The 14,052-nt window shown below is 43.4% G+C and overlaps 1 protein-coding gene across 3 annotated transcripts in view; it reads right to left on the bottom strand.

Moving 5' to 3' along the window:
* UNC80 (unc-80 subunit of NALCN channel complex) overlaps positions 1 to 14,052 on the bottom strand; it is a 133,336-nt gene that overhangs the window by 96,961 nt on the left and 22,323 nt on the right. For 2 of the 3 annotated variants that reach the window (XM_075710650.1, XM_075710649.1), the window contains exons 9-15: positions 11,031 to 11,165; positions 10,184 to 10,406; positions 8,641 to 8,781; positions 5,400 to 5,668; positions 4,400 to 4,768; positions 3,471 to 3,617; positions 1,368 to 1,515 (exon numbers count right to left, since the gene is read on the bottom strand). In XM_075710650.1, the coding sequence (XP_075566765.1) occupies positions 1,368 to 1,515; positions 3,471 to 3,617; positions 4,400 to 4,768; positions 5,400 to 5,668; positions 8,641 to 8,781; positions 10,184 to 10,406; positions 11,031 to 11,165 (1,432 nt within the window). The remainder of the gene's footprint in view (positions 1 to 1,367; positions 1,516 to 3,470; positions 3,618 to 4,399; positions 4,769 to 5,399; positions 5,669 to 8,640; positions 8,782 to 10,183; positions 10,407 to 11,030; positions 11,166 to 14,052) is intronic. The other variant, XM_075710651.1, reaches the window with a different exon arrangement.

The following is a 14,052-nucleotide window of genomic DNA, read 5'->3' as shown; positions in this document are numbered from 1 at the left end:
TGAAGTACAAGTACAAGCAAGCCCCCTTGTTAGGAACGGTTTAAAAAAGATGGCTTAAAGACACACGTAAAGGGATTCAGACGCATGAGACAAGGACAAGTCCCCACCTAATATCCTATGCTCATTTCTCACAATCCCACCCCAGAAAAATAAAGCAGAAGGGAAGGGTAAAATAAATGAGAAGGATGAAATCTTCCCAGAAATAGTTGTAGTATGAAAAAGGATTGAAAAGATCGGGATGACTCTGGTTTCCTTTTATTCACATCTCTCATTTAGAGATGTACAGGATAAGGCATAAAATTTGAACGATACCTCCAGCTTTTTTATTTACTGTTCTAAAGGACAAGAGATGTTTGATTAAACTGAAAAGTGACAACACCCATGAAAAGAAAATCTTTTGAACTACAGGAATGCTGTTCTTGCAAGGTGCACAAGAAGACCAAGGTCTCAGAAAGAGTCAAAAAAATTTACACATTTATATGAATTACAAGAAACATCCCAGTTGCTTTAGGTGAGAGAAAAGACTTTCAAAAGCTGCACGAGCTGCCATGCTTCAAAGCATGAGCCAGTCAATAATTGATGAATACTTGGGGAAACTTCCTATGGGCATCTTCTTCACAAAAGCCTACTATATAATATTTTTTGATGCTTTCTCTGAAATGCCTGGGATCAGAGGTAGGCTAACAGACTAGTCAGACTCCCTGAGTGCTTCAGAGCAGCCGTTCCTGCTCTGTAAACAATCATTGTTAACTGTTGTTGCATTCAGTGACCAAGCATAAATGTGTGGTCATTCTAATAGTACCTGCAATAATTTTCCTAACTTCAAAAAAAAAAAAGAAAACATATATAGATATACATAGACACACATGCACACACGCTTGTAACTGTAGGCATGTGCATCTGTGTGTTCCTGTTCTTGTTTATTGAATCTGTTCTTGCTATTTACTGCCTCACCTGAGGCACCACAGAGGGTTTTAATGCTCAATTATATCGCCATTCAGAATAAACCCTGGATTAAACAGGCCATTCCAGCTGGCGCCTGGTCATGTCATGAAGCAGAAAACTTCCTGCCTGAGGCATAGTTGAATGAAAATGTTTTCTTTGAAGAGCTGTGAACAGAGAGGCCTTCAATTTCAGATGTACTGAGTGATGCAAGACCACTAGGTGAGGTCACTGGGTGGTCAAATCAGAAGAGATCCAACTCCCCTGACTCACACTGACTGAGGATACGGTCTGGTCTGTATATTCTCAGGATAGTAATTCACCATTTTTTTCTTTTTTAAAGGAAAAGAAAAAAGCATGGGTTCTTTCTGATGGTACAGTTTAGGAATATTCAAGTGAGAGTTTCTGATGCCAGCTATACTTACTGTCAGTGACTGGCTCCATGCAGAATCCCAGTAAAGCATGCAGGAAATCCACCACATTATTGAGAGAATCCCTGTTCACATAATCTCTCATGGTCTGCCGGAACTGCATCTTATCCAGTTTGTACAGCTTTGTGAGGCAGTTCTGAGCCTGCAACGATATCCATCAAATCACATCGCATTACATCAAAGTATGTGTTTGAATTTTGCTAACAGGATCAGGTATTTTTTGCTCTTGCTTAGCCAGTGCTCTGCTGTGCTGTCTAAAGTAACCTTCCCTAGGAGCCAGAAGGTTCAGGTCCTGTAACAGAAGAGAGGTTCACCTCTGAAGCAAACAAGAAGTTCAGCACAAGGAGACAGTGCACCAGTATGGGTGCCACTGTTTGGAGGTGGTGGTGGTCACTGCCAGCCAAGTCTCAAGGCCTCTCTTCCTCTCCCCAGCCTGAAGGTAAAATCTCACTGAATATGAATGAAGTAGGAATGTACCACCTCAGTCAAGGCTTATTGCCTTGGTGAAACAGGTTCTTAGCCTCAGGCATCTGATTTTCAGCCTCTGTCTCAGACCCAAACCATTTGATGCACCTGTACCCATTGACCAATTTATATCATGCAAAACATTAGCTTTTTACTTAAAAGCTATTGTCAACTTCTTATCACGAAAGTATCCACCCTACCAGAACCCCATGCAGGCTGGAGTTAGAGAATCTGAAATATCAGCTCTATGGGAAACATGAACTCTCCTGCTACCTACAATAGGGTGCTTAACTTTCCAGTGAACTCAGACATGTAATCGTCCATGCAGTCAACACAAATGGTGCATGCAAAGCAGTTTGGCCAGACAAATGCACAGAAAACACAGCAGACTTAGACGTGTAGGAAAATCTCTTCCCATAAAGACCTCAATTCAATGAGTCTGATAAGAACCTTGGCTCCAAGAGACCTATTCATTTATGCTTAATGTTATGCATAGGCCTAAATGTTTTGCTGGCTTAGCTCCAACACAACATAAAAGCCTAACTGACATTTTGATGGATATGGTGTATGTTCAACCAGTGCTCTGTGCAGAACCTTTTTATTGTTACCGCTGGGACTCTCTTACCCCATTTGTCCCATTGTGTCCAGAACTAATGTTACTGCTGCAGTCTTCTTAGTACCCGGGAGTCTAGCTAACAGAAGAGCGCTGCGTGATACAGAGGCAGGCAATCCATCTCTGAGCCATCTCGCTCAGATCCCAGAACCAAATTGTAACTCTGTTGACATAGCTCAGGCTAACCAAAGCCATGGAGAACACCTGGCTCCCACCCACACCGTGGATGGGCACAGTGTAAATTCTCATTACAGTCATCAAAAATACTCTCTGCTGTAAGCACAGGAAGCAAGGAGGAGGCATGTGCTAGAGAAAGCCTTTGAAAGGCTCATATTTGACAGGGCATTGGACTGATCTCAGAGAGTCAAACTCTTCTGGATGAAGTCAGATGTCTGGGCTATATCCTGGGCACTTTCCACTGCTTCAACTTGGGCAGAACCAAAAATATAAGGAATCAACAATGACCATCCACCCTGCCCTTCAACAGCGCATGAGTTTTCTACTTCCTTGCAGCACACTAACATGCCTGCAAGCACAGTGTACTCCAATTGTTGGGAGCTGATGGAGCAGCCCAGCAGCAACCAGTCATAATCACCATTAGGAAAGGTGGACATAACTACACCTTAGACTTCTGGATTCAGATAAGCAACCCAAGATAGTTGCACCTCTTGTAAATAGTGTACTCTGTTGGGGTACCATCAGCATGAAAAATTACTTACGCCAGCTCAAACAGGGGATTTGCTCCCATGTATTTGTCCCTTCCCAGACAACCCATCCATTGGGGTACTCAAAAAGAACCCTGGGCCTCAAGTGCGCTCTTAGCAAGCCCCAGGGGCTGGAAGGTAACACGATAGCTGAAAATCTGCTACGGCTGGGCTGCAACACAGTCTGTGAACTGGGGCAAAGAGCAACACATTTACTGTCAATACAGAGAAAGCTACAGAGGGGGCAGACAGCAATCTCAGCAGCTGATGTCAAAAGTACAAGGGGGACGCTTTAATGAGCTTTAATTCTCTTACATTCTCCCGGAATACCTGGTGTCTCAGGCGGTCTCCGGAGAGCCCTCGGTGTCCTTCTCCACAACCATAGGCACAACCCAGGGACTTCACAATTTTGATCAGCATTGTGAGTGCCAGCCTATGGGTGCTGACAGATGGGCCTTCATCCTGAGAGTCACAGAGGGAAAGATGGTGTGAAACTCTGGCACAACCACTGGCATTTTGTTAGCACTTTTAACAAATTGCTGTCCACTTCTCCTCTCAGACACTCCATTACTGAGTTGTTATTCTTGAAATGTTTACTCCAATTACTTTTCAAGTGTAGGGACCAGCCCCCTCCCTTTCAGCTCCTCTCAAAAAGTCATCCTATAAATGCAAAGCCCCCTACATGCTGCTATGAATACCACTCAGCACTTCAAAAAATTGTGCCCGAAAAACAGAGAGCTGGCTTGTCGAAGCAGAAAAACAAGCTTTTAAAAACATCTTAGGTTTTATGCAGGAATTGCAACTTTGGAGGTCAGCAACAGCATCTCTTGGCCAATTCTCATAGCAATACTGAAAAATTTATGCTTTCTTACCATCAAAAAAACCTAACTGTGCTCACACACTGGGTTCTGCTTTTCCTTATAAGTTATGAATCATAAACCTGAAAAAAATTATTGTGGTTGAGGGTTTCAGGCACTTTGAGAAGATATTGAAAATGTCCATGCAAGGCTCACAAACTCTGCTTTTGGCAGCTGCTTTGCTGGAGTAATTACAGTGCTTGAATTTCTAATCGTGTTTCTTCAGTGGAACCCAAAGTGAGTACCACAGCAAAACAAATTAATTTGTGATTGTAGTACAAAAAAAAAAGGAGGGAAAACAGCAGGGCAGTTGCATACACATACATACTCAATCTTAACAAACATTACAGTACATTCAGAAATTGTGTAAAGGGAAGCAGGACAAACCTTTTCTTGTTTTTTGTCATTCTTCTCATATGGCCCTCCTCCTCCTCCACCACCTCCATCACTTCCACCTCCACCTCCTCCACCACTTCCACCACCTCCTTCTTCTCCTCCATCTCCAGCTCCACTAACTGGGGGAGGCCCAAATCCACAAGTTGAACCACCAGAAGCAGCACCTTTGAGCTGGAAGGATCCTTCACTTGGTCTCTTTTCAGGGGCCTCATTTTCTTTGTTCTCACTCTTCCTCCGAACCTTCTCTACACAGGGCACCACTCCAAGCTGAAGTAAGCACTCCACAATGTTCAGTGCCACATCACAAATCCGGGAACTGATGTCATGGTTCAGGACCAAGTAAACAGCCTTCAGGACCACCTGGGAGATTCAAACATTGTAAAGTCAGACTTATTTTCTCTCCTAGTACTATTTAGTGCCTGGAAATTCTAGTCACAGACCAGAGACTCATTATAGCAGGCACAGTACAAACTCAGAATGAAGTACACACAACCTTCAACCCCAAGAGCCTACAGTCTAGGTGTAAGACAAGAAACCACAGGCTGGGCACAGTCAGGCAGAAAAGGAAACCATGAGATGACATCTGTGAGCCTGAGAACACTGCTTCAGTGCACCATGATCTGTCAAGTCATTCAGGGGAATGCAGAAAAGGTGAGTTTTAAGGTGCCATTAGAATAAAGGTGCTATTCAGTTTTATACTATTTTATAGGGAACTTGGTGCATGCCCAGGAACACAGCCATTAAATAATATCACTGAAGATTTGATGTGTGCATTCCACATGCACATGCGTTCCTTGCAAGGAGTAATAGGAGTTGCAGTATCTCAGAGGAGACTTTTAGGTTATGCACAAATGTATCTGACTGACCTTTACGTACTGCTGAGAGAAGTCATATAAAGAGGTGGAGGAAAAGCCCATCAAAACCCTGATCTCAATGGTACAGCTATATTGAGAGAAGAGGGACCTGGCTTTCCTCATTCCTTGCCAATTACCGAGAGATCCAGCATGCCGTTCTTGTGGACAAAGTTGTTGGTTCCATCAATGTGATCTGTATCCTCCAAACAACTGTAATTGATGCAGGAGTCTGTCAGGCTCCGTGGGAGGTTGGCACAGGCAAGCGGCTCATGGGGCATCTCAGGGATAGGCACCTGGTTGCAAAGCTTCCTCATGTGCTCACTGAAGAAATCGGCGTAGCCCACATTGAATGAGGCCAGGGTAGTGTTGAAGGTGGCCACAGTGATGGTGGAGATCTGGGACCGCACTGCAGGGAGGAAAATGGCTACCTGTAAATTTCCATCTCTAGAGTTATGAAATAGCAAATTGAGGCTGTCCTTGTTTACAAGAAGGGAGCAACTCTTAATGCAGCTTGTAATGCTGGAAGACAAGACAGGTTCCTAATTCCTATCATGGGTACAGGGATGAAAGCATAGATTAATTTCTTCCTTTAAGCCAGTGTAAATTAGAACAACGCCAAGCTTGCTCTAGCAGTATAGTTCCATGGCAGCTTAAGTGGATCTTAGTCAACTGGGCAGTTAAGTAGATCAGGGAGCTCAGCCAGCCTAAATCTAATCCAAAAGGGGGATTAGATTTTGGCTAGCGTTGCTCCCTGTATTGGTCCAGTGCCTGGTCTTAAAAGCAGCACTGGCCCTACAAGGGGAAGAGGAAGGACTCTGCAGTTGGATGCAGGAGTCAAGGTAGGGAAACAGAAGCACCAATTTGGAGCAGCTTTCTAAGTCACACCCCTTTGAAATATTTCATCTCACCAGTTGAAAAAAATGGAGCACCATGTTTCTAATAGTACCTGTGACAGTCTAAACCATCTCCAAAATACAAAGCTGACTGTTGAGAAAGGCAATGTGGCGTCTAACTTCACAGTGCTCAGAGAAGGGACCTCATGACACAGCCAAGCTTAACTTTAAATTGGTTAGCTCAGGTAGTGACAACATTTTGCTACACAGGCCAATTTTTATCAAGGATTCGCCACAGTTTTACAACTCATGCTGAACTCCAGGCTGCGATGTTAGTGATTTCCCACACTTGGTACTTTGTAAGTAGGTTTACACACCCTGTAGAAAGACCCTATATGTCCCATGGTGTCGATTGGACCACCTTCTGCCAGACAGTACAGTAACAGGGCTATGGAATAACAAAGAACCTCTACCTAAGGCTATTTAATGTATTCTAATGAATAAAATAACATACATCTAATAAAAATGTTCAAGCACTGACTCAGTGATGGACTGGTTATATTGTGCAAATAGCAACTTGCCAGAGTGGTGACTACATTTCCTCATAGCCTGTGCAACCCTGCCAGCATCGAACTAGCACTATTTATTACGAGAAATGTTCTAAGGCCTATGGCAGTACCTTGAACTAGGCTACAATTTGGTGAAAGATCAGGAATTAGCTGCCTGTAATCACAGGATTACTTGCTGGCAAGTGTGACTTCTTAATGGCATTCACTGAAATTTGCATGGTGAAGATAACAATATAAAGATGGAATTAGGAAATTTTGTTCCTGGGCTACCAAGTTTGATGATTATCCAAGGGTAGCTATTCTCTGTTTCAGTAGGGTTTTGTTTAGTTTGTTTTGAAATGGGTAACAACAATCCATATCCAAATCCTACATAAAGTAACGTCTCCTGTGTTGTATCTTTATTTCATTGTCACTGATAGTACTGACTGCTGGATGGGAATTACAGAGGCAGGGAAGGAGGACTGAGGACTCTTCATGTACATCCATGCATGCCTGCTTGAGCAGCTACCTAGGATATAACTAATTTTTTATCTCTGCTTTTCAGTGTGTAAGCCAGAAGAAGTGAGTTTATTAGGAAATGTCTCCTGGCCAAGGAAAGTAGACAACAGATGGGAAATTATGAATGACCAGTATGCTTGGATTTGGTTGGTCACACAAAACAAAAGAAATATGTAATATTTGTACTTATTGTCTAACTACAGAACGGTTCATTCAAAGTCATAGACTACCACTAGAAATAGCATGAAATTTAGTTACAAAATCATACTATTATTCATATAGTTGCTACACAATTGTACCTGGGGTACAACTAGAAAAACAAGCATTGCATATGGCTACCATTTAGAAAATATTTGGCTAGGAAGCTGGTGTAGTGAGTGGGATTACTGTCCTATAGAACAAATGCAGGTTGGGAAGGCAGAAAATTGGTCCAGGAGAAGAGCTTTGCCCAGGAGGCACAGAGCAGAGATGAAGGAGATGTACCCACGCTGGATTAGCACTGATGCAAATTCATCCTCTCTCAGACTGTTCAGATTTGCTGTGCGAAAAGAGCATGGATCTTTGAGAGCTCCAAGACTACAGCACATATCATGTGGGTGCATCTGTAGCCTCCTAGGTATGCTGCCTGACAGCTTGTGCAGAGACAGACTGTGCCCTGCTCCATGGGGTGTGTGTTATCCTGTTCCCTCATCAAGGTTTAAGGTTGCCCTTGCCACAGTTGATGCCCAATCTCTATGACCAGGTTTTGCCAGTAGCACTACACACGAGGGAGAAAACAAATTCACTGTGTTTAGGCAGTAGGAGCGGTGCCAGCAAAGCGCTCTGGTGCAGACAGCCCTGCTGACAGAAGAGAGCCTTCCTCTGCTTGGCTAACATTGTTTGACAAAGGTGGTGTTGCCCTGCCAGTAGAAGGAGTCTTCCTTCTGGAGCAGACTTCATCCCACCAGAGGCTCACCCGTCGTGGTCACACTGGCATTGCCATTTCTGCAGAGGGCTCCAAGACAGATGGGCCCCAGGGACATTTCAAGTAAATTTAAAAGCCAGGCTTCTATTCGGAACCAGGGGAATTAAGAAAAAACTGTGACTCTGAGCACAATCCAGCAGCTGGGGACTGCAAAGGGACATTAAATACCACAAGATTCCCCATGAAACCACTAAAATTAGCAATACCAAGTTTCTGCCCAAACTTCTGTGCTGTGTTGTGGTAAGATGAAAGAAACCCCAACCCCTCCCTTCTCCCCGCTGACGGCTGCCAATTTTTTTGACAAACTGCACCAGATAAACATGAAAGGTTTGAACATTTTTCTACACAGAACAAAACAAACCCTCAAGAGGTGCGGGGGGGGGGGGGGGAGGGGGTGGGTGGGAAGGGGAGAAGCAATTAGTCATATACTCATACATGGAAACAGTAACGCTTCCTCAGCTTCTTGGAGTTGATATTTCAGTGAAACGTTTCTTTCCTGATGTGTTAAATTTACCTTCTTTGACTGTGTTCTCTCCATGGCTGTTTGAGTGGTCCGGCAGATCAGAGACCAGCGTGTGATGGGAGTGCGAATGCCTAGCGCTCAGGCTCTCCATCTCCGTTGCTGTGTCAGAGCTCCCCCGTCTGGTAAACTTTCCTAGGGCGAAGACAAGAAAAGGCTATTCAGTCTACTCATCTGAGAGGTGCTTGGAGGCAAGCGACAGTAACTAAGGTTAGAAATTGAAGGATTGGAGTCAGCAAAAGTCAAGGCCTTCAAGGACCCTGTGAAGCAGAACCAAACATTATAGTAGGATATCTCCTGGGGGTTCATTGGCATAAAGATCGAATCTACAAACTCTCTGCAAGGCTCTTCCCTTCGGCACATGCTGATTTAGCTGACGCTCACACTGTCACCCTCCAGCAGCTTCAGGAAAATAAGATTGGTCAGCACTGAAAGACTTCACCCTTTGGAGCAAGTTACAGGAATTTGGTTTCTTCTCTCCTTGTCCAAAATAAATAGGTATTTTAGGATGGGGAGTGCTAAAGCAAAGGGTCTGTTGACCATTGGATCTGAAATACATAATTTCACCGAGACATCAGAATGAAAGACCTGTAGGTTAAGCCACGACAAGAATCTGGAGCCCCTGAGATCAAAATTTAACAAACTTCTTGAGCTACTGAAGATATGGGAAAGAGAATTTGGATACCAAGTTTGCTATTCTTGTACAAATCTGTAAGTGTTTGTGTATTAACAGTTGACAAAACACATGGGAATCTTTAAGAATACACTTGGCTAACCTCATTGTTGTGTGCCCCAAAGAGGGGTATGTTTACAATGGAGAGCTTACAATGGAGAGCTTACCAAATGATGCCATCTAAGCCGGTGAAAAAGAGAAGGCTCTGGCATGGCCTTAGGCAATCATTTTGCTGCCCTTCATCTCCACAAAAGGGTGCCAGGATGAAAATCTGTGACATTAGGAGTAAGTTTGTGAAACAGAAACAATGCCTAGACACTGTTCAGTGAACCTGGAAGCTTGAAGGAGCCAATATTTAGATTTAAACACTGTATCTTTGTAATATCAAGACAGTGTAAGCCTCACTATCTGAGACAATACCGTATTTATTTTGTACCCACTTGAGGAAGACTGTGAATATTTTTTGCCACACTCCCAATGACCATATTGCTGCTTCTCCACAGATTTCTCTTAAAAGAAGAGGATGCAACCATTACTTGAATCTATTTTAAGCTGCAGTTGTGCAATGCTTGCTACCACTCAAGGAAAGCATACTGAGTGGTACAGACATGACTACAGAGTGCTACAGTAGCTATTATTCCAGTAAAGATGGTAGTTTTCAGAGAAAAAGTGAACTAAAGCATAAGTCGTTCAAGGTCTGCTGTCAGCACAGTTGCCAATTCTACAAACAGGTGTGTAATGCTGTAAACAGAGCCAAGGACATAAGGTGGCAATAGGATGGATGAAGAAATAAAGAGCCTCTGTTGTTCTCTGAATGTTCAGGACAGGAATGACACAGAACCTGGGGCAGAGATAATATCTCACCTAATATGGCAGTTTGCCATCCTCCTCTCTCAATGCCACGCCGGTCCTCTCCGATTCCAGAGAAACTGCCAAAGGAGAAAGTGCTGCGAGTGGGCGAGACATCCAAATGATCCTCATGGAGGAGGAAGGGCACCCCCATCCTTCGTTGCCGCTTCTTCCCAGTATGGTGGAAAGGAATTGACCCTTTGCGCTCACGCTCCCTGTCCTCTTTGCGGCTCTTAAACTGCAGGAAGAAGAGGAGCAAATACGAGAGCAGATAGAGGCTTTGAAGAATGGCAAACTACCATTTGAGGGAAAAAGATAACACAGATATTGGCCCAAGTGTAACCTTCCACCCTGAGCTTTTTATTTTGGCCATTTACCCTGATAGCAACTGTCTGCACTCTGGGACTGTATGAGTATGTAAAGGAACTCAGTCTTGCCCTAGGCCTGGATGGATGCCCTTGTATAATTTTGTGACATTCTCAGACCATGAGCTAGATTCATAGAATCCACAAAACCCTGCTAAGTGTCTTGGATGGTTGCAAACCCAGAGCTTCATGAAATAAAAACATCAGAAAAGCTCACTGAATTAGCTGGAACTACAGTGAGCGCCAGCGCTTAAAAATCAGTACTGTTTGAGTACCCTCCCCTCATGCCGGTTCAGCAGGACAGTTATTTGTATAAAGATTTCAGTACTGTGTTTGCAATGTGCATATAAAAAACCTATTTAATAACACACAGAAACACTTCCAATTAAAAGAGATGTCAATCTCACATATGGCATGAATATATATAGTCCAAGCAGACCTTCAGCTGCCACTTAGCAGAACATAGGTAATTTAAAGTACAATTTTCTTCCACTCACCTTTTTGAAGATGTTCATCCCCAGGTCTGTGGAGAGATCTGGAACTGCTGGTCTACGCAGGTTGGTCAGTGAAACCTTGGAAAATGCCTCTGTGCTTAGTGATTTTTCTTCCTCATTACATTTCATTGTAAGATCCTGCAGTTCCCAGAAGAAGACAATAAGCACAAGGAGAAATAGAGGGTAATCAGCTTAAAAAAAAGCTACTTCCAAGAGCTGTCATAGGACCACTGTAGAGCAAAAGGACCTTCAATTCATTACACAAAACACTGTTCACACATTTAAAGAAAAACAAATGAACAAACAAACAAAATTTAGAAACTCCCAGAATTATTGACCTTGTCTATCATTTCTGTCACCACAGAAAAAAAGTACAGCACGTTGTGCTTCCACAGAAAGCCTCAGGCGTGGCTGTCAGCTTGGTCTGGTGGCATGGAAGACTTGTGTTCTGTTATACTCTGATTCTGATTCTAGGTATGACTTGGGGTAGCCAACAATCTTCTTGAGGCCTTGGCTTACATTTATGAGCAATCACAATGGCTACCCTTTTTGAAGTGTTTTATTTAATATGTAAGAGAATATGCCCTTAATAACATATGCCCTTAAACATAGAATCATAGAATCGTTTAGGTTGGAAAAGACCTTTAAGATCATCCAGTCCAACCATTAACCTACACCACCAAGTCCACACTAAACCAATCAAGAGTAGACTAGACTAAACCATGTCCCAGAGTGCCATGTCTACCCGGTTTTTGAACGCTTCCAGGGCTGGTGACTCCACCACCTCTCTGGGCAGCCTGTTCCAATGCTTGACTACCCTTTCCATGAAGAAATTTTTCCTAATATCCAACCTAAACCTCCCCCGGTGCAGCTTGAGCCCATTTCCTCTCGTTCTATCGCTAACTACTTGGGAGAAGAGACCATCACCCACCTCACTACAATCTCCTTTCAGGTAGTTGTAGAGAGCATTAAGGTCACCCCTCAGCCTCCTCTTCTCCAGGCTAAACAACCCCAGTTCCCTCAGCCGCTCCTCATAAGGCCTGTGCTCCAGAACCTTCACCAGCTTCATTGCCCTTCTCTGGACACACTCGGACACCTCAATGTCTTTCTTGTATTGAGAGGCCCAAAACTTACTTGTTAAAGAAACCTAAGACTTCTACATCAGCAAGCATCCTTCACTTGTCATAGCAGTGCTCCAAGACCTGTCCATCATAGTTCTCATCGTAGTTCCTACCTGTGAAAGCCCCTAGAGCTATAACACAGAACGTCCCACGACAGTGAAAACGTTGAGACTCATTTATTGACAGTTCAGTAGAGGGCACTCGACTTCCCTTCTGCACTGAGCCACACACATACAACTGCCTGCTGTAAAGAAAGGCTTTGCTACAAAAGGTGGCATAAGCTCAGCTCCTGGCCATCTGTTCTGACTAAAGATCTGATGCCACTTTTCATGAGATGTTTGTGCAGCTGACCTGACCAAATTCCCTCAGGATAATTTTCTTCTGCCTAAATATCAGCTTGTTTCCAATGGAGATGCTCTTTTCCCTTGTTTCCCCATCAGAAAGGTTCTGCTAAACAACTGGGTCATGTCAAAGCACCTTTTCACTTTCAATCCAGATAGCCATATGCCAATGATAGATGAAGCGACTCCTATGGTATAGGAGGTTTAGATTCTGGCTAGCCAGATTGCGCAAGTATGCAGTTTTATGCATATGAAAGTCCAGCAGAAGCTGGTGACGGTCTCTGCAGCTGAAGCCTTAAGCACCAGTTACAGTGTTTGTAGTACTGGGCTACCAGGGACCACATATTCTTCAGAGAATTTTCAGACTAATCAAAGACTACCCCTGAATCCTTTCTATGCATTTTATCAACACAAGAATGTAGGAGACACACAACAGAAAGATTCCTCTTCACAGTTGTTTTCAGTCACATTCAGTCAAGGTATGTTTTTAAACCATTTTGCATACATGATTAAAGATTTAGGGGAGGAGCCATACATAAAATCCAGTAGACAGCAAATCAGGATTCAACCCTAGGTATTCTCAACAGCAAGGCTAGCAAGTATTTCATATGGCTTAGTTCTCAGCTTTTACAGCTCTCTGGCCTCTTCTGGCTGGAAAACATTGTATGAATTTATTTCAGATTCATTATCTTTGTCCATTAGTTACTAAATCAGTGTTTTATTAGGTGGCTTATGGTCACCAAAAGGAGAGAATGAGGATCAGGGCCTGCCGTGATACAAGCCATACAAACACATAGAAAGACACAGTCCCAGTTCTGAAATGCGCTTAGGGTAGGTGTCAAGCAAACAACACTAGAACACCAAATTACAGAATCACCTTAAATGTACAGTGTAGTATATGATGTACTTTAACGAATCAAGCGAGCACTCCTGTTGAAGACGGATTAAAAAAGTGGCTATTCTGCGCAGGAGGCTATGTGGCAATTATGATATTGCACAAGATGGATAAGAAAGCAAAATAGTTTTGGGGCTGCTACTCTAGATTTTGTTGTTTCTGTTTTCTATTGCCTTCCTTCTGCATGACTGTATGGCTACCAGCTCATTAGTACTTCTCTCAACTCTCAAGATATTACACTTGAGACTCTTGGCTTTATATTAGCACCGCAGCGAGCACTACAGCTGCATTGGTCTTGTGCTTAATTTAAGCTTTGGCTCTTTGCCCCTGCAATGTTAGTGCAAGACTGTAGAGGTTTGTGAGCCTCTGAAGATTTCATTTCCTAGACCTGTCCTTATACTGAATTCACTGCATACAGATGCAGTGCAGGCTTCCTTTATCACATGCTGCCAAGTCTGAAATATGCTTAGACTAAAGTCACTTTCTAGAGCAAGCTAGTATTCATTTTATTCACACTCCATCCAGTACCCCTTTCCCTATGCAACAAGGAGTGCTGGCATGCTGTGTTGCATCTTTTTCTACTTCACTGTTCAGTTTACTAGGTAATCCATGGAAGATGTTTCTCATGTTCTCTCGATCCCAACTGCTTTAGCCCAAGCTTATATTTG

Source organism: Pelecanus crispus, chromosome 5 (genome assembly GCF_030463565.1).
Source record: "Pelecanus crispus isolate bPelCri1 chromosome 5, bPelCri1.pri, whole genome shotgun sequence".
Taxonomy (NCBI): Eukaryota; Metazoa; Chordata; class Aves; order Pelecaniformes; family Pelecanidae; genus Pelecanus; species Pelecanus crispus.
This window is presented reverse-complemented; position numbering and strand designations above follow the sequence as displayed.